This window comes from Micropterus dolomieu, linkage group LG06, assembly GCF_021292245.1.
Source record: "Micropterus dolomieu isolate WLL.071019.BEF.003 ecotype Adirondacks linkage group LG06, ASM2129224v1, whole genome shotgun sequence".
Classification (NCBI taxonomy): Eukaryota; Metazoa; Chordata; class Actinopteri; order Centrarchiformes; family Centrarchidae; genus Micropterus; species Micropterus dolomieu.
The window spans coordinates 9,510,864-9,535,834 of record NC_060155.1 but is presented as its reverse complement, the minus strand read 5'-3'; the positions used below and the strand labels follow the sequence as shown (position 1 = coordinate 9,535,834).

Sequence of the window (24,971 nt, the reverse complement as noted above, 5' to 3'; positions counted from 1 at the left end):
ATATGAAAAGGATCCTGACCATGTTAGGCTGCTGAATGGCACTGATGAAGGCATGAAAAGAACAACTTTGTAGATGTTTCATGAGGCATGATGCCATAATTCAAGACACAGAGGCTAAGCTGTCAAGTGATCACTATGTAGTAGTTTGATCAGACCATGGATAAGCCTTTTATAATTATACCCTGTACAAGCCTAGTATTAACCTGCTATCTAATACAAAAGGTATTATAGTGCAACTAGCATGATAAATGTCAACTTATTTATTTTTTTTACTGACAGCAATACTGTCTTCTGACCTGTGCTTGAAACTTGTTTAGAAAAGAGAGAAGATCAAAGTCTTCATCGTTGATCTCTAGATCTGAAGCTTTGATAACGGAGTGCAATGAAGCCTGCTGTTGTAATAACAGTTCCCCGAGCCACAGCTCCACTGCTCCCTGTGCCACGACAGGACTGTCCAGCTGAAACAACAAACACATATTTACTATACGATACTAATGATCAGTACAAGAAAGCTACAAAGTGCATAAATTTGAGCACAATTTTAAGGTAGTTTAGATTTTTATGTAGTTACAAGTTATCTTATTAAGCTTTCACAAACAAAACACGAAACACAACGTACATGAGTGTAATAGATTCAACTACCCAACAATATACTGTATAATGTAATTGAAATCAGCACCATTTAGACCAGCTGTGAAAAAGTGCTTTTCATTAAGAGTAACACATGCTGTTCTGCAGAATATTTAAATTTTGCAGATGTAGAATTATATTATCTGCAAATGCAATTCGCATTACGTACCGGTAGTTTCTCTCCCTCTTGTGAAATAACAGCCAAAATCTTGTCATACTCTGTTGCATGAAACTTCACTTCATTAACATTGTCGAACACTCCAAGTAGATGTGACTGAAAAAATAATTGCACTTAAAATTAGTTTGCCACATTTTTACCAACCAAATACAAGAAATCAACATGTCAATATGAGAGTTTACTACTTGAACATTTTGCATTGACACCGATTCCTTTTAACATTTCACAGTAAATAAAAATAAATTATAGTGACAGTCAATGTTCTAACCTGAATTGTGTGAGAATCACTGGCTTGTCCGAGGATTTCCAAGAGGGCCGGATCAGACACAAAGAAGAACCGTGGGAAAAGGAGCCTTTTTTTCTCAAGGTACCTGTTTAGTGAGATCACATCATCTCCTGTGTAAACATTATCTCCATCAATTGTTGCTAGAAGGTTGGGGCCTATGTCAATTTGGACAATGTTTTCTTTTTGGCCCAAAGCATTTGCAAGGAGCGAGGAGTAACCAAAATGAAATGAAAAAAATGATATCAATAATAATCAAGTCTGATGATGACGCTTGAATGGAAAATATTAAAGTAAAAAAAACAGTTAATCTGCAGTGAGGATGCTGCACACCAGACTTCTATGTTGCTTGAATCTCTTATACAACAGTGTTTTGGTTTACATAATACTGTCAGCAGCAATTTGGGGGATGCTGAAATTAAAGTACAGTTATACAAAATGCACTAACAAGGCAGAACTACTTAGAATATTATATATAATTATGTTTTAGCCCCACTGTTGCACTGTTGTTGACAAAGTTTTACCCTGCGAGAGATTTTTGACAGAACTCCAGCTGCTTCTGAAGATCTGGTAGGAGCTCTCCCAGAGTTGGATCACCCACACAGCACTCCACCACATTTGGGACTTTTTGGGCTCGCTGCATGAGCGTAATCCAGGATTTGTCAATGTTCTGAAAACGCTTTGCTTCCTATATTGGGAAAATTGGAAGTATTTTTCTGTTTTACAAAGTAAGAACTCAGCATTGTAATATAAAGGTAAAAAGTATTAACTATACCTGTGGCAGATCTTTGGCGATGTCACCCCCAACAAACACAGCCTCCAAATAGATCCACAGGTTTTGCACAATTATCCACTGTTCAATGACATCAGATGATGTTGAAAGCTTGAAGACCCAATCCTGGATCTCTGCTTTGTAGAAGGTACTGTATCTTTAAAGGAAGACAATGACACAAGTTCCTTAAGACAGCACAAGACACTGTGTAAGCCAAAATAATAATTTATTTTTATCTTTGAAGTAGTAGCATACTTTTGTCCTCAATACGTTTTTTCTTACTTGGTGTTAAATCTTGATTTCTGTCAATGTTTTGAAATCTCATCATTTGTTAATAATTATCAGTCAGTGTTTGCTCTGTTATACCTGTTGCTCATCAGAGACCCCAGCACCATCAGACTATCCTCCAGGATGGTGAGGATCTCTGCTGCATCTGCCCCTTTTAGCATCAGTTCTCCTCTATCTTTAAATGTCATCAAGCTCAGGGTCTGGCTGGACCACACTTCTTTCACTTGTGACAGCTTAGCCTCAATGTCCTTCTCCTTTACAGCTGATATGCAAATGTCCTACAGTACAAATGCAAAAAGCGAAGCTTAGGAGGTTGATCAAAATAATAAGATAAATGTTGTGGCTAGAAATTAGAGCAGGTTGTAACCAAGGTTATTATCGTTAACGAAGACGAACGAAATAATGAAAACTAGATGTGAAAAAACACTGTCGTTAACTGAAATAAAATAAAAACGAGGCTTTACAAAAAAAGAGATAACTAAGTAAAACTGTATTGTAGGTTTGCAAAAAACTAACTAAAATAAACTAAAATGGAAGAGTAAATGTCCTTAGTTTTCGTTTATTTATTTATTTCATAGGACCTATATTAGCCTACATTTCGTGTGGATATGAAGCCGGTGAAACTGACGTTGTGGGTCAGTTGATCTGGCCGGACAGGCAGCAGCAGTTCAAGCGGTGATTTGCTGATAGGTGCCTGTTGGTTAGCAGGTGTGTTATGCTTTTGTCCTCCGCGTGAAGAGCTGACATGCTATGTGTCATGTGGCTATCCTGCCATGATTGCTTTATCCGTCAAGAGAGCCCTGACCCCGGACAGCGTCCGGCTGCAGTGTAGCAGGTGGTGTTACAGCTGTTACAAGGTGACCCCCATGTAACGTTAGGGGTAGGCTAACTTAGACCCAGGTATGGATTGGCTGCGTAGTTAGTCTGTTTTCTATTATCTTTTATACATATGTACAAAATAATATGAATGCAACAACTGTACAGAATTGTGTTTTTTTAGTTTGGGTTGCAGGTTTGGTGGTTTTCTTTTCCTTGTTTTGTTTTGTTCTGTTCTGATGTTCTGGCTTAGTGCTCATCCTACGTGTGGGATAAACTTGCCCCTTGATTGTGAGCTCCCCTTGCACTGGATTAACGGTCTGCTGGTCATTATATTTACTGCATGTCAGTTAGTGTGTGTTTTATGGGCTCACTGATATCTCAGCCAACCTAATCTCTTTGTGTTTCACATGGTTTTAATACCTATTTTTGATTAATAAAGGTTTAGATTTTAATATAACTGTTTTCCAGTCATACTTGCCTACAGGGTGCTAGGGACCTATTGTTTGTGGCACCAAGGGGGACCTACACTATCTTCCAGTTTCTTAGCTGTCTATAAATTGTATTTCACCTCCATTTATTATGGAACAGTGGGTTAGAAATGAAACTGTAGATTGCATGTTCTTCATTTATTTGTAGTATTTATTAAGACAATGTGCTAGTACTTCGAATATGTATATTTGCTTTGTGTTTGGGCCCCTATGTACAAGTTTTAGATAGCTTGTATTTTAATGTTTTGTGAAAAAACTAAACTGGACTGAACTTAAACTGAACTGAGCTTGGCATTGTGCAGCAACAAAGACTAAAACTAATAAAACTGATAAAAACTAAACTAAAACTAAGCATTTTCAAAAAATTTAAAACTAAAATAAACTAGCAAACCCACGTTAAAAACTAATTAAAACTAAACTGAAATTGAAAACAAAAAGTAAAAATGAAATAAAAACTAATGAAAAATCAAATAACCTTGGTTGTAACCACTGTGTTCAAACTGCCAGCAAACCTCAATATCATCCTTGTACTTCAACAGAGGTGCTTCCATGATGTTCTGCAGTGTGAAGACTTTAGACTCCACCTCAAATTGGTGACCAGTCAGGTCTGTGATTCGGTCCCAGTGTCTCCTCATCATAGACTTGTTAGCCATCATCTCAAGTAGAGGGCATGACTCACTGAAATCATCAATCGTCTTCTTCAGGTCTAGGAAGGCTTGCCAGTCTTTTAGTCCTTTGGGTAGCTTTCGACACCTCGAAATAGGTTTAATCATTGAAGTTTATTCATGAAACAATATACAAACAACAGTTTCATTTTCACAATCTACATTTAAATACTTTCAAAGCAATACCGTATTAACATTGGGAGAGAATGAGAATTGGTAGAAATACTTTGATTACCTGTTCTGAAACTCTAAAAGTTCTGCATTGATTTTCTCAATATCTACATCTGTCCAAAGAATGCCATAATATCCACGAATCTTATTCATCACTGCATCATATAGACCATAGAGTTTCTGTAGCAGGTCAAGCTCTTTTCTAAGGTAACCACAGAAAATCATACAACTATTAGTCTGAATAATTAATATGATTAACAGCATAAATAAGTATTGCTGAACTTTCATTGTTCTGGTAATGTAGGGTAAGCTTTTGTAGAGTGGTAACTCACTTTTTCTTTTGTAGACAGTCATACTCTGTGATTGGTAAGCCAAGTAGCTGCTCCCCAGAGGTATATGTGTTGAAATTTCTCCACAGTTCTTCAAATCTAGCCTGAGTACAATTAAAAAGGGTCTGTATTAAATCCACAAAATAAAAATAAATGCTAATATATTTTTGTATTTTATTCTGCAGAAAATCAACCAGTTACAACTGACATTCAAATACAATTAATTATTAAATTAATTAAAAAGAAAAAGAAACTGATAAGTGTTTGTGTTTATAGAACAGATTTACATAGCATTTTAATCCATTGCTCACTTATCGCCTCTGATAATTTTGCATTAAGATCCTTGGATTGATGTTATATGAGCTGACACACTCTTAAAGAATAAAGACAACTGCATCAGAAAGCGTCTGCCCTTAGAGGTGGTGTAGGTAGCTGATAGACACAGTAAGGGAGGAGATTATAAATCAGAATTAGTTTTTGGTCTATCTAATTATCTTCATCATAAACACTTAAGTGAAATCTGTATTAAAGTAGAAGCCAGATATTATTGCTGACCGACCAAGTTTGACCAGCGGGCCGCTTATTGCCGAGTTTTGCCAATTTCATTAAATCTTAATTTCAAACTGACATGTCTTTAGTGTGCCACATACTGAATGCAGTAAATAGCTTTTCTACTTGTTTAAATGCTTTTCATGAGTCTAACATTGACCAGTATACAGAATTATATTAAGTTAATTGACTGTGTTACCTGACAAATCTGGAGCCTGCGGCTGGCTTCTTGGGGAGCTATTCCATCAACCATGGGGCCTTCCTATAACACAAAATTATACAAGAACTGAATAATAGATAAATTAAATTGATTGATTGAAAACTGATACAGATTAAAAATACACAGATAACTTACTAAATCATATTTTCTCATGAAAGTGTCAACATCATTTTGGAAAATGGCAACACACTCCAGAAGGTTTTGTCTGAACTTGGGCTGCATACGAACTAGTTCATCTTGAACTGATCTCTGGGGAAATCAGGAATCAAAAAACCAAGATCACAGATGAGTTACAGAAAAGGTCATTAAAAATCCAAAAGTAAAAAAAGCATAAATCTAATGATAATACTAACAGCTTTAGACTGAAGCTTTGTGAAGAAATGCCTCATATTGTACACCCCTTCTGCTTCTCTTTTGGTCACTTCTGTTTCATATTTAGTCAATATTTCATAGGCTTCCTGTAAAACATCATCATAAGATGGTTATTTGACAACTTCAAGAAATCAAAGAATTCAATTCAATTCAATTTTATCTATATAGTGCCAATTCACAACAACTGTTATCTCATAGCGCTTTTCATCTAGAGCAGGTCTAGATCGTACTTTGTCATATTATTTACAGAGACCCAATTCCCACCATGAGCAAGCACAACTGTTTTTTTAATACAGTCTATGATTAGCACAACAGGAGTCAATGCAGAAGCTCAAAAAGACAAAGTGTCCTCCGGCTGACGTAGGCTCAAATTTTGTAGCAATACATCATCTGGCACTGCACAGGTCAATCAAATACATGCACATTCCTAGTTATAATTCATACCTCAATGGAAATCAATGTCATATCAGTTTGTATTTCAGCATCCCGAAGCTTAGACAGGGCCCCCATAGCGTGGCGCACATCTTCCAGATTAGCCACAGGGTGAGATAGTTTTGTGAGGTATTTGTTAGTATGTATGCTGGTGTCAATCATTTTCTTCTTGTACTCCTCCTTCAAATATTTGCACAGCCGTTTCTTCCAGGTTTTGGTCTCAAGTGTCAAGGACTTCTTTAATGGCTCTAAAAAGAGATACAATTTACAGTGCAGAATTTGCATTCCTTCCCTTTAACACATACAGTTCTCAAACCAGGCACAACCAAGTGATGACGTAACTACTAAAAAAAAACAACATTCTCTTCTATTTAAGACTCAAATGGTCATTAGACATTTTGTATAAAATCAACTGTTTCTTAAGAGGATGTTGCTTCTTTGGTCAAAAGGATTCTTGTTTGTAGACATTTTTCCAGGTGTGGCAGAGGCGGAAATGTTGCAGTGGTGGACAAAGTACACAAATCCTGTAATTGAGTAAAAGTACAGATACCCTTGCTAAATATTACTCCACTAAAAGTAGAGGTCTTCAATTAATAAATAAATACATTTCTACTTGAGTCAAAGTACAGAAGTACCTGCTTTTAAAAACCAAAAGTAAAAAGTATTATTAGTATGGTTTTAACAGAGAACATGGTTTGTCAGGGGTTTCTGTCAAACAGAATTTAAAAACGATCCTCATATATTTTGTGTGTAAAAATCTAACTCTGTAAAGTAACTAGCAACTGGAGCTGTCAGATAAAGTAGAAAGTACAACATTTCCCTCTGAGATATAGTGGCATGAAAATAAAATTCTCCTGTAAAGTACAAATACCTCTCATTTGTACTTAAGTACAGTACTTGAGTAAATGTACTTAGTTACTGTCCACCACTGCTCATTTGCCCCAGTTTGGTTCAGACCATTGACTGTACAGTATATAAAGATAGACGACATGACTGTCTTGTTTCTCACCTGTGTCCCCTTTAGAATTGTCACAATTCACCACAAAAATGAACAACTCCACCTGCAGCTTAGACCCCATCCCATCATCCCTAATCAAGACCTGCTTTCCCTCCATCACCCAACTCATCATCAAAATCATTAATTCCTCCCTCTCATCTGGATCAGTCCCCACAACACTCAAAGTTGCAGCTGTCACCCCCATCCTCAAGAAACCTGGTCTCAACCCCGACATCATGCCCAATTTCCGACCCATCTCCAATCTCTCCTTCCTATCAAAAATCCTAGAACGTGTTGTCGCTGCTCAAATTCAAACCCACCTCACCACTAATAACCTGTTCGAACCATTTCAATCTGGATTCCGCTCACAACACAGCACTGAAACAGCCCTCCTCAAAATAACCAATGACCTCCTCCTCTCCGCCGACTCCGGTCACCTCACCATCCTAATCACGCTCGACCTCACAGCAGCCTTCGACACCATCAACCACTCCACTCTTCTCTCCCAACTGGAAACCTACTCCAGTATTACTGGCACTGCACTCTCCTGGCTTCGCTCCTACCTCACAAACAGACAACAGTTCATCAACATGAATAACTGCTCCTCCTCCACTGCTCCTTTGTCACAAGGCGTCCCCCAAGGTTCGGTGCTTGGTCCTCTCCTGCTCATCATTTACATCCTGCCACTCGGTAACATCATACGTAGATATGGTCTCCACTTCCACTGCTACGCCGATGACGTCCAAATCTACATCTCCACTAAATCCATCACAACAGTTACCTCTGCAACTCTGACCAACTGCCTCACCGACATACAAACCTGGATGCAAACCAAATTCTTACAACTCAATTAGGATAAATCCGACATGATCATCATCGGCCCCAAATCACTCACAAAAAACACCAACAACTTCAGCCTTTCCATCAACAACTCCACCTTGTCTCCATCCCCACACATCCGCAACCTTGGAGTCGTTATTAACAGCAACCTCACTTTTGAACACCACATCAACCATGTCACCAGGACTGCCTTCTTTCACCTCACAAACATTGCACGTCTCCGCCCATCACTCACCTTCTCTGCTGCCGAAACACTGATTCACGCCTTCATTACATCAAGAATTGACTACTGCAATAGCATCCTCTATGGTTTACCTGCCAAAGCCCTAAATAAACTTCAATATATCCAAAACTCTGCTGCCCGCCTCCTCACCCACACAGGCAGCCGTGACCATATCACCCCCGTCCTCCAGAATCTTCACTGGCTACCTGTTCCCCAACGCATTCAGTACAAAATCCTCCTCCTCACACATAAAGCCCTCCATAACAAGGTTGTTGCCTACCTCACAGACCTGCTCCACCACCACAATCCCTCCCGCAACCTCTGCTCCTCTGACAGTAACCTCCTCTCACCCCAAATCAGGACCAAGCACCGCACCTGGGGTGACAGAGCTTTCACCATTGCAGCCCCCTCCCTATGGAACTCCTTACCCATACACATCCGAGATTGCAGCGACATGGACTCTTTCAAATAAAAACCCACCTTTTTAGACTAGTTGTTAACATCAACTGTTATATACACCTGCTGCTGTTTGTTATTTTGTTATTTATATGGTAGCCCCTTGCTATTATGTATTTCTGCACCACATGTTTTTATCTACTGTTCATATATTTTCTATTATGCTATTTATGTTTTTAATGTTTTAAACGTAGTACTTTAGTGTCTTTGAGGGTCTTTTATTTATTTATTTTATTTGTTTATTTCATTCATTTAAAACAATGCAACGACTTGAAAAGCACAATAGAAATAAAATGTATTATTATTATTATTTTTATGACAGCTCCCCAAAAGGGAAGCCAAAACATCTCTATCCTCTACTTGTGGCTGGCTGCAGGGTAGGTCATAAGCACCACGGTAATATCATGCTGATGGACGTTCAAGTGTTCATTTTTCTGAAAAGTTTCGTTTAAATTAGTTATTTGATGATATAACAAGGGGACGTCACATCATGATGGACAGCTGAACCCTGCTTGCGATTGAGTCGGCTGGGTGTTTGGCGGCTCCAACTGACTTCACCAGCACAAGATGACAGCAAACACATCCAGGGTATTTTGGCTTCATTTGTGTAGTGGGAGGAAGTGGGTATGTGGTGTCACATTCTGCCTGTCAGCGATGTTTTTGGTCAGTTGATTATCTATTATTTTGGTTTGTTGTGTTTTAGGGTTCTGTCTGTTGTCTAGTGTAACCTAGTTAATGTCTGTGTTTAGTGTTGTCCTGTTTCCCAGTTGGTTCCGTCTCTGTTCCCTACTTTTTTCTGTTAGTCAGTTGTTCCATGTTTCCTGTTATGAGGTTCGGTTCCTGGTCTTGTGTTCTCTGTGTAGCCTTGTTTATTATATTATTTATCCGCATCTTTAAGTTTACTCTTAGGTTTAGCCCTGCATCTCAGCTCTGTGTCCTAGTTCCTAGTCCTGTGCCTTAGTTCATGTCTTAGTATTTGCTTCTAGTTCTTTGACATATCTGCTTCCAACAACAATAGTGGGAAAACACTAAAGCTTTAGCTCCTTCCTCTGGCTGTGTGATAAAAAGCTTTAACTATCTCTCTCCATTCTTGTAGAATTTCACCCAGCAGCACACAATGTAAAATTGTGTGTAAAGACCAAAAGAAAGAAGTGTGGGTAAAAAATAATACCTTAGAACTTACCTGTTGACAATTCAGTAAACCCCATTAAAATTATGGATTTGATATCATCAATTTCTTCTTCAATTGAGTCGTAGCGCTGGATTTCAGATTTGATCTGGATCAAGGATGGATTGCTGTCCATGAATTCCTTTGAAAGGTTTAAATAATCATAAGGTTATCATTACAATTATAGGAAAATTTAGATTGTCTAAAAGTCACAACAAGAACTTCCTACACAAGAAAACATACCTTGACTTTGCGGTTCCTGTCCTCTTTCCAGAGGACTCTGAAAGGCTCGAACTGCTGCAGGACATCAGCCGCTTGTCCTCTCAGGGAGCTGCCCTCTGACTTCAGAATGACCACCACTTTTTTGACGTCCTTGTGTTCAACAACTCTGTTATGCAAATTTTCTTTTTCTCCATCTATGAGATCATCACAAACAGGCATACACACACACACAAATAACCAACAATTGTTCTTGACAATTTTTTGGAGGAGGGTGGACAAATTTGCTGGTTGCTCTTCTGTTGGACCCATACTTCCCAATATTTAACAATGACAGATTGTTGATTGGCGATCGTTATATTTGATTTACTGATTGGGAAATAAGAAACATCTGCACACTGACACTGTGATATTTATGGGGAAGAGGGGTTACTTACTTTTCAGAATATATGTATTAAGCATAGTATACCACACACTTCCTTTTTCTTTTATTTGCAGCTGAGATCGACTTTAAAAAGCAATGGTGTCCCTTTACAGGGTCCTCTCACACCACATCCACTTCGTAATTTGTTTCACGCTGCTGGGAGCACAAGGGATTTTGCATCGAGGCTCTACTGGTTCTTACTGCGGCACGCTTATAGTGCTCTGGCATTGGACAGGGTGTGGAGGAGAGATGTTCCAGGTTTGGAACCTACATTTGACTGGCAACTGGCATTAAGTGTGGATCAGTCTGGGCATCCAGAAACCCTGAGCAAATACATTATAATTACATACACAGGGTATATATGGGTATATCTAACTCCCAAGCTTCATTTGATGAAAGTTATTAATGATCCTACGTGTATTATCTGTTCCTCCAAAGTGACTAGCAGTTTTTTCATGTTTTGGGAGTGTAACCCAGTGGCCAAATTTTTGAAGATGGTTGCCTCTAACCTCTCTAAGTTGTTTGAGATTAGATTGCCTGCAACACTCCTTTTTAATGATTTATCAAGGCTGGGTTTGCCACTGGATAAAAGAGCATTGTTGGCTGGACTTGCGGCTGCAAAAAAACTAGTTGCCAAATGTTGGAAACCTCCACATTCACTCTCTTTTCGAGCTTGGGTCTAAACATATTTGGATATTGCCTATTTGGAGTTGTCGACAGCTAGAGTCCACGGAGCAAAAGAGTCAGCAATAGAGGCTTGGCATTGACTCTTAGCTATCCTCTGTGGTTTTCAGATTTAATATGTGACTGAGATATGCAGTTCTGGATCCAGACGGTAACTATTACATTCCTGTCAACTTGTCTGTCAGGTTTTTTTTCCATCGATGTGCATGCTAACAATGACTTACCTTTGATTTTAGTGCTATCGTGACTGTATTCCCATGACCATGCAATGCCCTTGCTAACGTCCAACACCAAGTCAATTAGTTGATTTATGGCCTGTTGGCTCTCATCTTCAGTGGGAATCATTACCTGATGACAACAAATATCCGACAGAGAGACTAAATGTTCTGTTTAACAAGTTTGACGAGGAATTCCAGATAATCCCTCTTTCCTACAAGGTAACTAGTTCGCCAGTGAATAGAAGAAACTCACCACGTTTGGTCTAACCAGCTGGACTTCAGATTTTATTAGTGAGACCGTCTTAGACTTTGATGTCGGACTATAAGAGATCATATCATTTTAGAAATTGGCCTTTTACTTACATAATAACAAACACATTAATACTTACTTAGTGCCACAAATTCTCCTTTTCACGGTCTCCAGAGATAACTTGGTTGTTTTGACCAGTGCATCTAATACCCTTGCACTGAAGTATTCATAAAGCTTCTTAAACTCCTGAAATCAAGATTTTTATTAGAAGAATTAACACATGTTGGTATAATGTTTATAAGAACAATGTTTTTGTGTTGGTAAGCAAACACACCTTTTCAAATTTGATTGCTTTATCTCGGTCTGGTCCTTCTAAATTAATTCCCTCATTTTCATTAGGGGGCTTTTGGCTCTCTCCTGAGAATGTCACACTCTTCCGTCCTAAAATGTTCAAAGGGTTATATAAAAAAATACACACCCATACATATTTCTAGAATTTTATGTACTGTATGACTGAAGTTTGTGTGCAACACTTAAAACTGAGACTTAAGAGAACCTGAAACAAGTTCCTCGACAGTCTTCTTGGTGCCTTTTGAGTCATAAATGTCCCTGAACAATTTCTCCAGCTCCTTCACTGCTTGTTTGACATGAAAACATTCGTAGTCCAATTTTTTTGCCCACTCCTTGCATTGATTCTAAAAGAAGATATATATAATGATTATAATAATTGGAGAACCAGACATAATTCATAAAAACCAAATACAAAAAAACACAACAAAAAAACCCACTACTAATTATACCTTCATCTTTACCAAAGTAATAATTGTTGAACGTGGGTTTTTTGACCACTTGGGGGCAGCGTAAACAAGTTTAGAACACAACACTGTCATATCATCACCTTTTAAGTTGATATGGCAAACAGTTGCCTATATACATATCCAGCAGTTACAAAGCAACATTATAATTCATTTGGAGTCCTGTTTGGTCTCTATAAACTGTTGAGGGACATGTCTGGATCTTTCGCTGCTAAATGCTCCACTATGTGCACCATCTCCCACCAATCACTGTTTTTTAGAGTTTATTCTGCTGAAAACAGCTGCCTGCTGCAGCTGAAATAAGATAAATCACTAAAAACCCTTTTACCCCTTTTTTTACATTGTCATTTGATATCAGTATCATAAAAATAAGATGGCAATCAAAAAAAGTGAAATAGTCCATACCTCATTAAGGTAAATCAGGTGCTGCAATGAAGACGCATCTTCTGGGAGCTCAATCAGCATAGTCTCTGAGATGTCTTTAAGAACATCGTCAATGTGTATCTTACAGATATCCTGCACCTGAAAATACAAAATGTTATCTAGAAACATGCCTATAGTATTTTTAAGAATCCCTGAAGGGTAAAAAGTGTGATTCCTCATTGGTTAATATAATTTACACGGCAGATATACAGCCATTCATTTAAGTAATTCCTCTACAGAAAATGCAATTAAACCTACTGATGATTTTTTAAATAATCTTTTTCTAGAAGTTAATTATCTTTAGTACAGCTTTTAACAGTAAATAACTATACTTGAAATTATAACAATATCCATATCTTAAAAGGAAAGACAGCTAATAATTTGCTCAGTGATTTCGTCAGTAACATACCTTCTTCACAAGAAGTTTGAGCTCAAACAAAGCAGTGTCAACATTTTGGAAGAACTTGTCCAGGAGGAAGGATGACCAGGTGAGCAGCACTGATCCATGACGAAGCACAGATTCCACCTTGTAATTTACCAAAAACATAATAGCTAAAAATGATCAAATCTGGAAGCAATGACAAATTAAGATATAGTAACTTTTTTACACAAAAGCCAGAAAAATAAAAAATGGTTCCATACCTTTTTCCACAGAAGTGTTTTTTTTTTTGTTAAGCAACAAAGCAAGAAACACTAAGTGTTGTTATTGATTTGTGACACATTCTGTTGAACCACTTAGTGTTTACATCAATGAGAACATGACCTTATTTTTCCACTTGTTGATATTTCGTGGATTACTTAAATGTTCTACTTTCAAAATGTACTGTATTTACTGACTGCTTACATTTTTTATTTTTGAAGCCATCAAGCTGGTGAAGTCTGCAGGTATGTTCTCACAAGTGGACTCATAATCATCCAAAATGGTCTATAAAAAAACAAACAAGCTTACATGTAATTTTATATTAAGGTAACTTGTCTATCTGTGAAAAACAATGTTAGGATTTACCTGTAGTCGGAGGTGATAGCCCTTTATTTTGCTTTCCAAATTGACCAGACGCAAAGCCTGCTTTGGAACTTCCAGACCCATCTTCAACAAACACTTAGCCTCCCGAATTACCTCAGTTACTTTAGGATCAAAGTTGACAACTAATTTTCCAGTCTTTGGGTGACGAACCAGCAGTGTAATATTCAAGACTGTTATAAAGGAGAATAGGGAGAAAGTATTTGGAATTATGACATGTAACCATGATGCAACTTAACAAGGAACAATATATTAAGTCTGAGCCAAAGAACCAACCATAATCTAGTTTTGAGACTTCACCCATCCACGCTGCATGGTAAACAGACTCAAACTCTACTAATGCAGCTGCAGTTTGATTGTACATTTTGACCACTTCTTGTCCCTCAGGGTTGTTTATCTATTAATGACAGATGCATTCAACGTTAAAATATTTCAGTACGATAATAAAGTATTTTTTGTTGTTTTGGTGAGAGAAATGTAGGTTTACTTTTATGTATGATATGGGCTCCTCAATTTTTTTGTAGAGGTGCCTGACCCAACCAATCCTTCCAGCAACAGGAGGCATGTTTCTAGCTAATGGGGGGTCATCTCTCTGATTGTCATAGAGCTGCAAAGAAAATGTTACTTTAATCAATTCTTTCAAAGTCCATATTTGACAGTGAATTTATACTTTATTCTCAGTATTTATTCTAGCATGAAAATGTCATACCTTTTTCACAAACTCTAGCTCTGAGGCATATTGCTTAAGAATAAGACCAAAGAGGTTGGGAATTTCTGTGTCAAGACAGGGAATGTTCAGCCTCTGAAAACTACAAATAAAGGTATTTGTGAGACCTGTGTCAGAATTTTCTGATTATAATGCCAAATAATCCAGTTTAAATAATTACAGTACAATCGTTATATTATGCTACAATGTCATATTATACTGACCGCTGTATTAGGCAAAGAGCTTGCTGAGATGAGATGATGTTTGCGAAGCATGAACTCATAAATGCCCGAAGCTGGTTCTGCACATAAGGATAGCCAAAACTTTAATATGACAATCTACATTGGAAACAATATTTAATATATGACAGAGGGAGACAATAGATGCTACCTACACCACAGATTGTAAACAGAGGAAATTATACATACCTCAATGTTGCTGATTTGACTCATAAACTTAGTAAAATCAGTTTCAAATTCAGCAGTCCTTGGAGCCAACATATCATACTGCTTCCTTTTCAGATTCATAGATATAGTGTGAAATTGTCTGGCCAGAATCTCAATGCCCTCAATATTTGATTTTCCAAGAGATTCAAATGTTTTGAACACTGTAATTATTTGTGTGATCTATAAAAAAAATTATGCTTATTGTTACTTGGCAAGGCCTTACAGTAAGAGTGGGATTTAAATTTACAAAGTAAGCGTGGACTGCACCTTATCGAGTTGCTTGCAGAAGCCCTCAAACTTGCAAAAAATCTGCATCTCTGAAATGTCAAGGGGCCTCTTTCCGGGCCTCTCCATTGTTTGTGCCTTTGTTTTGTGGAAGCGAGACTGATACTCCTGATACAAGCTGATACAGTCCTGCCAAAGATAAAACACGAATGACAGTTACATGCTGATGTCAACATGTCAAGCCTCAGAAATTATACCCGATGTGTTCCGCACAGGTAGGTATCATCATCACCTGCATTTTCCTGATGATGTCTTCAGCATCTTGGTCCCATATTAGACTTGTGCCATTGTCAGTTATATATGATCTGCACGCTGTAACCATCTGATTTGTGACCTGGAAGATTTTTCAGGAAAGCAATTACAAAGTCTTGCTAAGTAAATTGGATCCTTAGATTTTGTAAACACAACTTGTATATTTTTCTGAGACTGAATACAATACACTTACTTTGACAAACAGTGCAGATATTTTTTCACTTGTATTGTAGTACAGTGAAACACTGTAAATCATTTGAATGGCGTTGATAACGTTCTGCACGCTTTTCATCATGGTGACCTGAAATCACACATCGTGTATATCTATATTATTTACTTTACTATATTACTTACTAACTCTGTGTGGAAATTACTGGCATCCCTTTACCTTCTAATGGACAGCTACTTTACACTTTAATTCATGATGCACTAAAAGTTCTATCACGCAAATCAACTGACTCTTAGTCAATGCTAGTAATGTGTAGGAATTACTACCACTCTGTCCCACTGATGGGAAAGCCGCAAGAACATTTTTGTATTCTTATCTCAACTTTCTCATACTTTTTTTCATATGGTGGGTAAATCAGATTCAGCAAATGCTCCTAACTTCAGATAACTGTGCATACAGCACAGGCTATCCTGGTCCATATGTAAGCACGTGTTAATTCATAAAAATTACACAAGGGTAAAAAGAACTTAACAAGTTTGATGATTGAAGTCCTGCTTTAGGAGAAGCATTTCTAGCAGCATCAGCAGTGGAATTAAAGGAATAATATTGATGTTAATGATTGATATGTGTGTCTGCAGAGTTGCGACTCTTACAAGTTTCACAATTGCAGAAGCAAAGCCCACGGGCTCTTCCAGCTGACCTGATTATCAGCGACATGTCAGAGACAAATTAACCTTCAGTAAGTGCATCATTTAAGTTATTTTGCTATTGTAGTGTTAATACAATAGCATCAATGAGAAATTTTAATGAATGATATCATTTGAACTGCAGATTTAAACGGGATCATGTCAACGTAATTATGAAGTGTGATTTATATAAGACTTTCAAACTCAAAATTGCTTCAAAGTAATTAAATATGCATCCATTTAAAAAACTTAGGTTGGGATAACAGCAGATTAATTTCACATCAGTCCTACGACAAGTCTGGACAACTCGTAAATTGTATTTATACCTATTTATTTATACCTATTAATCTTTTGTCTAAATATAGCTGCTGTCTTTCATTATAAGCTGGTATCCAGTAGAGGTCACTGTATCTGCAGTTTAACCAACACCTGCTGCACACATGGGCTGCACCTGAAATTGACTTCACTATACAGGGAATAAATACTACATCAACAGTATATTGAGTGCTTTTGTCAGTCATCAAAAACTAATTTGGACTGATGTCATGTGCAACACATGATGGTAGTTGTTGGTTGGTGACCATGCATGTTCAATATGTTTCATGTTGCTTTATGCAATTTTTTCCGTCCACTACATAGGGTGTTATTAATCCTTACTTTAGAATGTAAACAGCATTACAAAATGACGTACACATTTGCCAACTTTTATGGAAAATGTGTTTTTTTTAACAACTTAGATCTATAACAACACTTAGGGCATTCTTTTTCAAATGCATCTTTTAATCTGCTATTTTTGCAGACATTGTACCTGAATTATGCTCCTTCATCTTTCTGTATACATAAAATGATCTATCGATCTATGAGAGTCTCTCATTCATTACTAACAAATACAACCTTAACTTTACATAAATATCATCACATGAAATATATGACTATACATACCGGATCACTGCTGTAAAGAGGTTGACAGACTTTCTCCAGTGTGTTAAGGAATTTTACATTGTCTTTTGCCTCATTTGCACGATCAGTTATCCTGGCATCCAGCTCCCGCCACATCTACATAGGTACATGGTTGAAAAGGTTAAATTTTGATTCTTTAAATCTAATGTTTTTTAGTCCATACAATGCCCTTCACAAATGACTGTACCAGAGCCTAAAGTGATGTTTTCAGGTTGCAGAATACTCATAAACACTCCAAAAAACAACGGTAACAAATTTGAAAGAGTTGGAACAAATGTATCTTACATAACACATTAAATTGATAGTTACAGTTAAAAATAATACAGTGCTAAAATCTTTACAATATCATTACGCATTAGTGCTCTTCATAAATTGTTTACAGTTATTGGTTAGTACCTTAAAGCAAGATGACTACATATAAAAAAAAATTATTTGAATTAATTTGCACACCTGGAATGATCATCTTTACACTGTGGACACTGATCTGTGATAATTACTATATCTCATGCAACAATAACATTTTCTATCATAATTTGCACAAACACTTGTCTTGTTTCACTTTACATAGAATAAAATAGTCATATTGAATCTACACACAACTCAAACCTTAGATACAATACTTAAGTGTCCGTACCTTCATAATTTTGGAATTGCTGATGTGGAGCACCATTACCACTGCCTTACACTCTGGGCCTTTAATGTGAGTGATGATGGAGTTGAACCGTAAAGACATTTTTTTCCAGTGTTCTAACTCACTCAGTGGCCCTGCAGAATCAACCCCTTTCCTCAATTGATCACTTTCTATCAGGACCTGATGATTATGGATACAGAGAAAGGTTTACAGGCCAGCAATTTCATTTAATACTCTACAATTAGACTCCTTTAGGAAGTTATATGCTTTAATATTTCAATTATAAGATAAGATTAATTAACCAATATTTTACGTCCCATGTTATCTGTACTTTCCATTATATTTTGGACCAACTGCATAGATCTTAAACATTCTCTGATATTGTATCTGCACAGCATCTTAATGACACTGTATTGTTTTAGCCTTAGTTCTTTAATCTTTGATACTGAGATAGACTTTTTTTGTTCTCATGAATTTGACTCCGAGTTAGAGTTGTAATAGCCAATATCAAATCTTCATTTTACAAACCTGCTCTATTTGCTTATACCATTGCTTCAGTACTTCTTCCAGTCGATGCACCATGTCAAAGTTGGCAGCTGCAACTTTCATATCTTCAAGGGAGGCCAATTGTGAGAAGTCAATATCTACAGCTGTATTCAGATGAACAATACTCTCATTGCTCATCTGGATGTCTGTGGTACAAACAAGAAAGATAAAAGTAAAAGATATATAAATATATATCAAGTATGGTTTACCAAATAAAATGATGACACAAATTACTAAAATGACACATGTTACTGTGATTGTTTTAATAAAACATAAAACTTCAAAAACTCAAAAAAATATGTAACTGACAACTTTAAGAAAAGAAAATTACTAACCATCTAAGGAGCTAAGACAATGTTTTATGGTGTACTTGAAGTTCTTTTTAAATTTTTCTCCATGTCTAGACTTTTCTAAGACACCCCAGTTTTGTGCCGCATCAAGAGCTGGTAGTAGAAAGTTGTAAGCGTTCCTTGCTCCTTTCAGGAGGCCATTTCTGGCATCTACCATTGAAAAGAAGATCTCCTACAAAGCATCAACACAAGATCATTCAAAACATGTAAAAACTAACTTAGTGCTAGTTGCGTTGTCATCAGCAGCGAGCATCTTCTTAAGCAACACTTTTCAATGACAATAACTGCGAGCGTTTCCCATATGAATACAGGGAATGCGGATTTGTTTCATCTGACTTGTTACAGGTGTAAAATCAGCTGTTTTGTTAAATGGTATGAAAAAATGTTCCTCATACATGATAGCATCAGCATCTGAACAAATTTGAGTCTATTTTGCCAACATGAGCACTCCAGGAAAATTATGCATTTATCGTAAATGGCTATAACTCAGTTGTAATGGGTTTGGCTGACTTGAAAATTTTTAAAAAGCCAAAATATTCATTTTGGAAAAAAGCTGCATGATCTCTAATGATCAATGATCTATCCATCTATGTACTTTAATGCAGATCCGTATCTACAATAAAAATGTCATTACTTTCTACATTGTTAAGACATTTATAGCTACTTAGCCTTTGTAGTTGTATGCTCCCTGATACACTTCCTGATAGTTTTGTCTTTATTTTAAAAATTTATAACATAAACAGACAGCTTTCTTTAGAACATTTATAAAATTCTGATGAATTACAATTACAGAAACATACCACTTTACACATACAAGACTTTCTTACCTCATGTATGTTTTCTGAATTCACAGGAATGTCCAGTCTAATCCGTGTGAAGGTGCAGCAAACACCTGTAAGGCACGTCTGAGACATATTGGCTAAAAACATCCTCAATAGTTTTCCCCCTTTGACAGTCCCAGGATATGAGCGTCCACACTCTGAAATTAAATCCAAATGATTTTTGATGAGATGAAAAACTGGAATGGACCTGTGAAACAAATCATTGGTGATATTGATTATGTGTACTAAAGTTTGAACATTCATCAGTATGGGAACAAATCATCAAAAACAAAATCATTTATGTTTAGTAGTTGGTAAAGATTTACACAAACAACCCAAAAATGAAGTGGACCTAAACTCAATCACATAAACAGGGCATAAAGCTGAATGTGTTCGGGGGTTACGACAAAGATGGAGAAAGAGCGTAACTGTGTTGAAAAGTGGTGGGGCCATAGGGGCTCAGATTAGGGGTGTGATATACACTTTACTCGCAAGACTGGGTTCACAAGAACAAGACCAGAAGATGATTGTACACTGTTTTGAAGAAATGTTCAATGTGGAAAAAAGATTTTTCTTTATTTTCTGCTTTCTGGTAAAAAACAGGTGCTGGTACTTAGAGCTACAAATTTCATATCATTGGATATAGACAATTATCAGGATAAATGTCAAATCATTATTTCTTTCAAGTTTAAAGGCTGATTTTGCTCCTGAGTGAAAGTTGAAAAAAACAGATGGTTATTTGCGGTTTTAAACTTTTCTTTATGGTCAGAAAAAAACACTTGATGCCAAAGAGTGGAACCGTTAACATATCTGAGGCAGAAAATTCAAAGTTAGTATTAAAGCTGCAAGCAGCGTTGGGCGGGCCCTTGCATGTGTAGTGCGTCGGTGTGTTAGCCGACCGCGATGCATATTCTGGAGCTCTGCCGGCGCGGCTGTGAATTTGCTACGCGCTTTGGACGCTGCATGAAGGTGTTATTCCTCACTTGCTGTGTCCCCTTAGTGGCGCTACATAGCACTTGGTGCTATAAATATAAATCGGTATTGGCGTGTAGATGTCTTCGGGGTGGGAGAATTATCAAGCACGTAAAGATTTGTTCAGATGTGAGCATGTACACTGAAGTTACAACAACTTCCTGTGCCATGGCGAAGAGTTGATCTTTGACGCCACGGACACGCCCATTGACGAATACTCACAGATAGCACAACTTTTCATCTTCAATGCCTTTAGAAGGCACAGCAGAAATTTGAAATCGATCCGACTAAATCCCTAGGAGGAGTTCATTAAAGTACGAAGTGTAAATCATCCAAAAATTGCCGTAAAATTCAAAATGGCCGACTTCCTGTTGGGTTTAGGGGATCGCTCCAAGAGGCATTTTGGTACGTCTGGACATGATACATGTGCCACAGAAATTTCAAACGTGCGGCGGGGGCTGCTTCGTTAAAAGTCACTTTCTGTTGCCAGCATGTGGCGCTATGACTGTGGGTGAATGTCGGCATGTACATGTGTTCAGGGCGGGACTCTCATCCTACATGTAAGGTTTGGTTTAGATGTGAGCATGTACACTGAAGTTATAATAACTTCCTGTTTTCATGGCGAATCATCGACGCCACGGACACGCCCATTGACGAAAACACAGATAGCACAACTTTTCATCGTCAATGCCTTTAGAAGGCACAGCAGAAACTTGAAGTCGATCGGACTAAACGCCTAGGAGGAGTTCATTAAAGTACGAAGTGTGTAAATCATCCAAAAATGGCCGTAAAATTCAAAATGGCCGATTTCCTGTTGAGTTTAGGATATGGGTTCTTGAGGCTTTTTTTGTGCGTCTGGACATGATACATGTCCCCAGAAAATGTCGTGCATGTAGGTTGCACGTGGACGAGGGGCTAATTTTTTCCAATTTTCTAGGTGGCGCTAGCAAGTTATTTTGCCACGCCCATGCGCGAAACCCATAAAATACGTAATTTTTCACCACTTCTGACATGTGTGCAAAATTTGGTGAGTATGTTTAGGCCCCCAAAATTGAGCTTACTTTGCAGAAAAAAGAAAAAAAAAATATATAATCTCTTCAGTTTCAATAGGGACCTCGAACAGTTCGTGCTCGGGCCCTAATTAGTATTAGTATTTTTCAATAAATATACACGAGTAAAATTTAGTCAAATATTTATTAAGTCCCTTTTCCTCAACAAAATAAATATCTTAATAGAAAAAATAAGTGCTAATTTGATCATGATTCAAATGAATTAAATCAAACAGTTATCGAACATTTATTAAAAATGTGTTATATTTATTTAGGAAAATTATATCGCAATAATTCTGATTATTGTTTTATTGCGCTGCCCTGCTGGTACTCCCTATTCACATGTTGGTGTGTGTATCGGACGGTACTAGGACAAAGGTTAGTGTATTCATTATAATTTCAGATAATAGTATAATATATAGCTCAACACTAGTATAATATTAATTCCATTTGGACAGCAGTTTCATTTCTGTGGGGTATTTTCATTCATTAAATCCTTGTTTAAGAAAAATGATCTACATGGTAGTCAGTCTCCAATTAGTTAATCTAGTTAGTTAATAGAATATTTTACAGACATAATTATATATTGTTAAATATAAAACGCACGCGCCGGAATTCTGGCAGTGCCGGAGAACTTTAAGCCCTGTATAATATACTACCATTATGATCCACAGCTTATTTCTTATAAATATAACTGTCAATACATGTTGCTATTATATTGAGATGATTTTGACAGAACTTGACAGTTTTCCCCTCCATTACAGATATCAAGTCAATAAAATCAATAGAATTATTTTTCAAATTTCTGATATTTATATTTTTCTTGATATTTTTGGCATTTCAGTTTTAGAAAAGTTACATACTGTAATCCTAGGCTATTTTAAACTAATGTTAGTCAACATCTAATACTAAAATCAGGACAGTCTAATGACAAATTAAATAAGACATGCTGGCCTGATGTATGACAGTCCAAAATTTGAGTCTTTCTAGACATATGCGTACCTATTCCTGGGACTTCAGACTCTTGATACACAAAGGAAATGGTTTTACAACCTCCTTTGGCAAAGAAATCATCGAAAGCAGCCAGCTATTCAGCAACAAAAAAACAAAGACAGAAACTTTTTAACACTACTGACATGGCAACATAACCAAAGACACAATGTAAAGTAACTATGTGTAAAACTGGAAACGTTCAGACTTCTTCATCTTCCAGTGGTACTGCAGTGAGAAATACGCATCAATAAAATGTGTTGATGTATATTGGCAATTTGCAAAATATTTGGAAGAATAATAAACATTTGCCATTGTGCACATGATGGCTCATAAAAACAAAAAACGTTACTTTTATCCTTTTTTTCTTAATGGAATTGTTGGTAGCATGTGTGCATGATGTTACACTGAGTTTCTATCTGGAAGATATCATTAATGTTGAGTCTTGGCACTCTCTTTTCTTTTGTTTAGAGACCTAATTGTGCTGCATAGGAAGTAAAATTGTCCAAAACCAATGATCCACCACTAATGATCGATTGTCAAAACCCATGGGGAAAAACTCACAGATGAAGAATCTAAAATAAATTCCTCGACTGCTGTTGGCTCCAAGGACAGCCTGTCAGCCAAGATGTCAATCATATACTGGTGTGCAGGGGTGAGGAGCATCTTTCGCTCTTCTCTTGCCTGCTTGTATTTGGCCTGAAAAAGACAAGGGTTGTTAATAGTAGTAATTAAACTGACTTGTATTCTGTAAAGGTGTTAAATTCATTTACCTGACATCCATGCTTGTTTGCTTTTGGATCATGTGCATCCATCATAAAGAGCTCAGGCAAAATCACCTCCACCTCCTCAGTTCTGCTGAACAAACGTTATCCTCAGTGGATAAAATGAAAAAACACAATTAACGTTAGGTATACCTTCTTTCCTTTAATTTTTAACTAGATCTAGCTTGTACACACTGACTTCTATGATAAAGACCTAAATAATTGGTAATATCCATAAGCTAATAAATGTGTTTTTTTCATGGCCGTTTTTCATCATGCTGACATTCATGAAGACAGAAGTTATATTTAGCGAACGTTAAGTAACCTTAACGTTACATGAAAACGTTTTTGAATACAGCCACTAGCAAATAGCTAACGTCAAGGTTTAAACAATAAACGTTATGTTAACTAGCTTAACGTTAGCTAAAGTTAATTTGCTTGTTAACATTCAGCTAAGCTAATGCAACCTTGTAACGTAACTTAACGTTTCTTCAAACTTAATTAAATAAAAGTAACGTTAAAAGGTAGTTAACTTTACTGTAATAACTGGATTAGCCTTAAATTATTTCCCTAACGCAATGCTAGCGTTGTCATTCTGATAACTGAACTAAAATGAACGTTACCGTTAGCAAACAACACTTTGCTGTTAGCAAACGTTAACGTTAATATTTTAACTTTCGTCTTGTTAACTAAACGTTTACTGTATCGTTAACATATTTACTCTTACCAAAACTTAGTCACCCGATAAAAACATAGACGCCTGTTGGACACATTTTCTGTTTGTGCTGTTTCTAAGTTTCAAGTAGAAAAGACTGATATTTTTTGGCCGATGATAACGCAGTTTTCATCTAAATCCAGCCGTTATCAGCCCTGTAACTATTACCGTTGCCTAACGTTGGCAATCCACGCGCTGTAGCAGTTAGCGCCACCATGACGTGATGGAAGACAGTTTAAATCTCAACGTTCCTAGTTAACCTTAATAATTTGTTTATGGCCTTTCCCTCCGTTTTAGGGAACTTGCCAAAGATTAAATTATGCTTTTCCATGTATTTCTTTAAGTTGTTATTGTTGCCATCAGACACGTGCACACATAGACATCAAAAGGGGCTTCAGCACCTGCCCTTTTTCTTCTTCAAGAGAAAGTGCCCTTTGTTCTGGGCTGCTTTTCTTATTTAAAAAAAATAAATGAATATACAGTATATTTATTCCTGTTTACAACAGATTTCCTGTCAAACAAATATATTTATTGGGGGGAAAAATCTAAATAGGCTATCAGGTCGGAAGATGAGACTTTGGAGTTCAGATGCTCTCTCTCTCTCTCTCTCTCTCTCTCGCTCTCTCCGCATCTCACTGCGCAACCAGAGCGCACAGACAGACAGACAGACAGACAGCAGCCCCTCCAGCTTCTCT

At 37.0% G+C, this 24,971-nt stretch overlaps 1 protein-coding gene across 6 annotated transcripts in view; it reads right to left on the bottom strand.

The window, feature by feature from the left end:
* The window catches only part of LOC123971939 (dynein axonemal heavy chain 8-like), a 45,455-nt gene that overhangs the window by 19,604 nt on the left and 880 nt on the right, over nt 1-24,971 (bottom strand). For 2 of the 6 annotated variants that reach the window (XM_046051041.1, XM_046051044.1), the window contains exons 1-41: nt 24,289-24,437; nt 23,571-23,671; nt 23,362-23,496; nt 22,810-22,894; nt 19,793-19,944; nt 18,951-19,137; nt 18,598-18,761; nt 18,073-18,249; nt 17,421-17,534; nt 15,817-15,924; nt 15,604-15,705; nt 15,354-15,500; nt 15,069-15,266; nt 14,865-14,941; nt 14,644-14,743; nt 14,422-14,541; nt 14,211-14,331; nt 13,920-14,107; nt 13,758-13,838; nt 13,323-13,439; nt 12,896-13,012; nt 12,232-12,370; nt 12,010-12,116; nt 11,815-11,921; nt 11,679-11,745; nt 11,432-11,555; nt 10,124-10,296; nt 9,896-10,022; nt 6,209-6,444; nt 5,746-5,850; nt 5,528-5,641; nt 5,372-5,434; nt 4,627-4,727; nt 4,359-4,496; nt 3,971-4,211; nt 2,230-2,429; nt 1,867-2,020; nt 1,616-1,779; nt 1,077-1,179; nt 800-904; nt 297-458 (exon numbers count right to left, since the gene is read on the bottom strand). In XM_046051041.1, the coding sequence (XP_045906997.1) occupies nt 297-458; nt 800-904; nt 1,077-1,179; nt 1,616-1,779; nt 1,867-2,020; nt 2,230-2,429; nt 3,971-4,211; nt 4,359-4,496; nt 4,627-4,727; nt 5,372-5,434; nt 5,528-5,641; nt 5,746-5,850; nt 6,209-6,444; nt 9,896-10,022; nt 10,124-10,296; nt 11,432-11,555; nt 11,679-11,745; nt 11,815-11,921; nt 12,010-12,116; nt 12,232-12,370; nt 12,896-13,012; nt 13,323-13,439; nt 13,758-13,838; nt 13,920-14,107; nt 14,211-14,331; nt 14,422-14,541; nt 14,644-14,743; nt 14,865-14,941; nt 15,069-15,266; nt 15,354-15,500; nt 15,604-15,705; nt 15,817-15,924; nt 17,421-17,534; nt 18,073-18,249; nt 18,598-18,761; nt 18,951-19,137; nt 19,793-19,944; nt 22,810-22,894; nt 23,362-23,496; nt 23,571-23,615 (5,265 nt within the window). In that variant the 5' untranslated portion in view covers nt 23,616-23,671; nt 24,289-24,437. Of the gene's footprint in view, nt 1-296; nt 459-799; nt 905-1,076; nt 1,180-1,615; nt 1,780-1,866; nt 2,021-2,229; nt 2,430-3,970; nt 4,212-4,358; nt 4,497-4,626; nt 4,728-5,371; nt 5,435-5,527; nt 5,642-5,745; nt 5,851-6,208; nt 6,445-9,895; nt 10,023-10,123; nt 10,297-11,431; nt 11,556-11,678; nt 11,746-11,814; nt 11,922-12,009; nt 12,117-12,231; nt 12,371-12,895; nt 13,013-13,322; nt 13,440-13,757; nt 13,839-13,919; nt 14,108-14,210; nt 14,332-14,421; nt 14,542-14,643; nt 14,744-14,864; nt 14,942-15,068; nt 15,267-15,353; nt 15,501-15,603; nt 15,706-15,816; nt 15,925-17,420; nt 17,535-18,072; nt 18,250-18,597; nt 18,762-18,950; nt 19,138-19,792; nt 19,945-22,809; nt 22,895-23,361; nt 23,497-23,570; nt 23,672-24,288; nt 24,439-24,971 lie in introns of those variants that run through there. The other 4 variants (XM_046051047.1, XM_046051043.1, XM_046051042.1 and 1 more) reach the window with 4 other exon arrangements.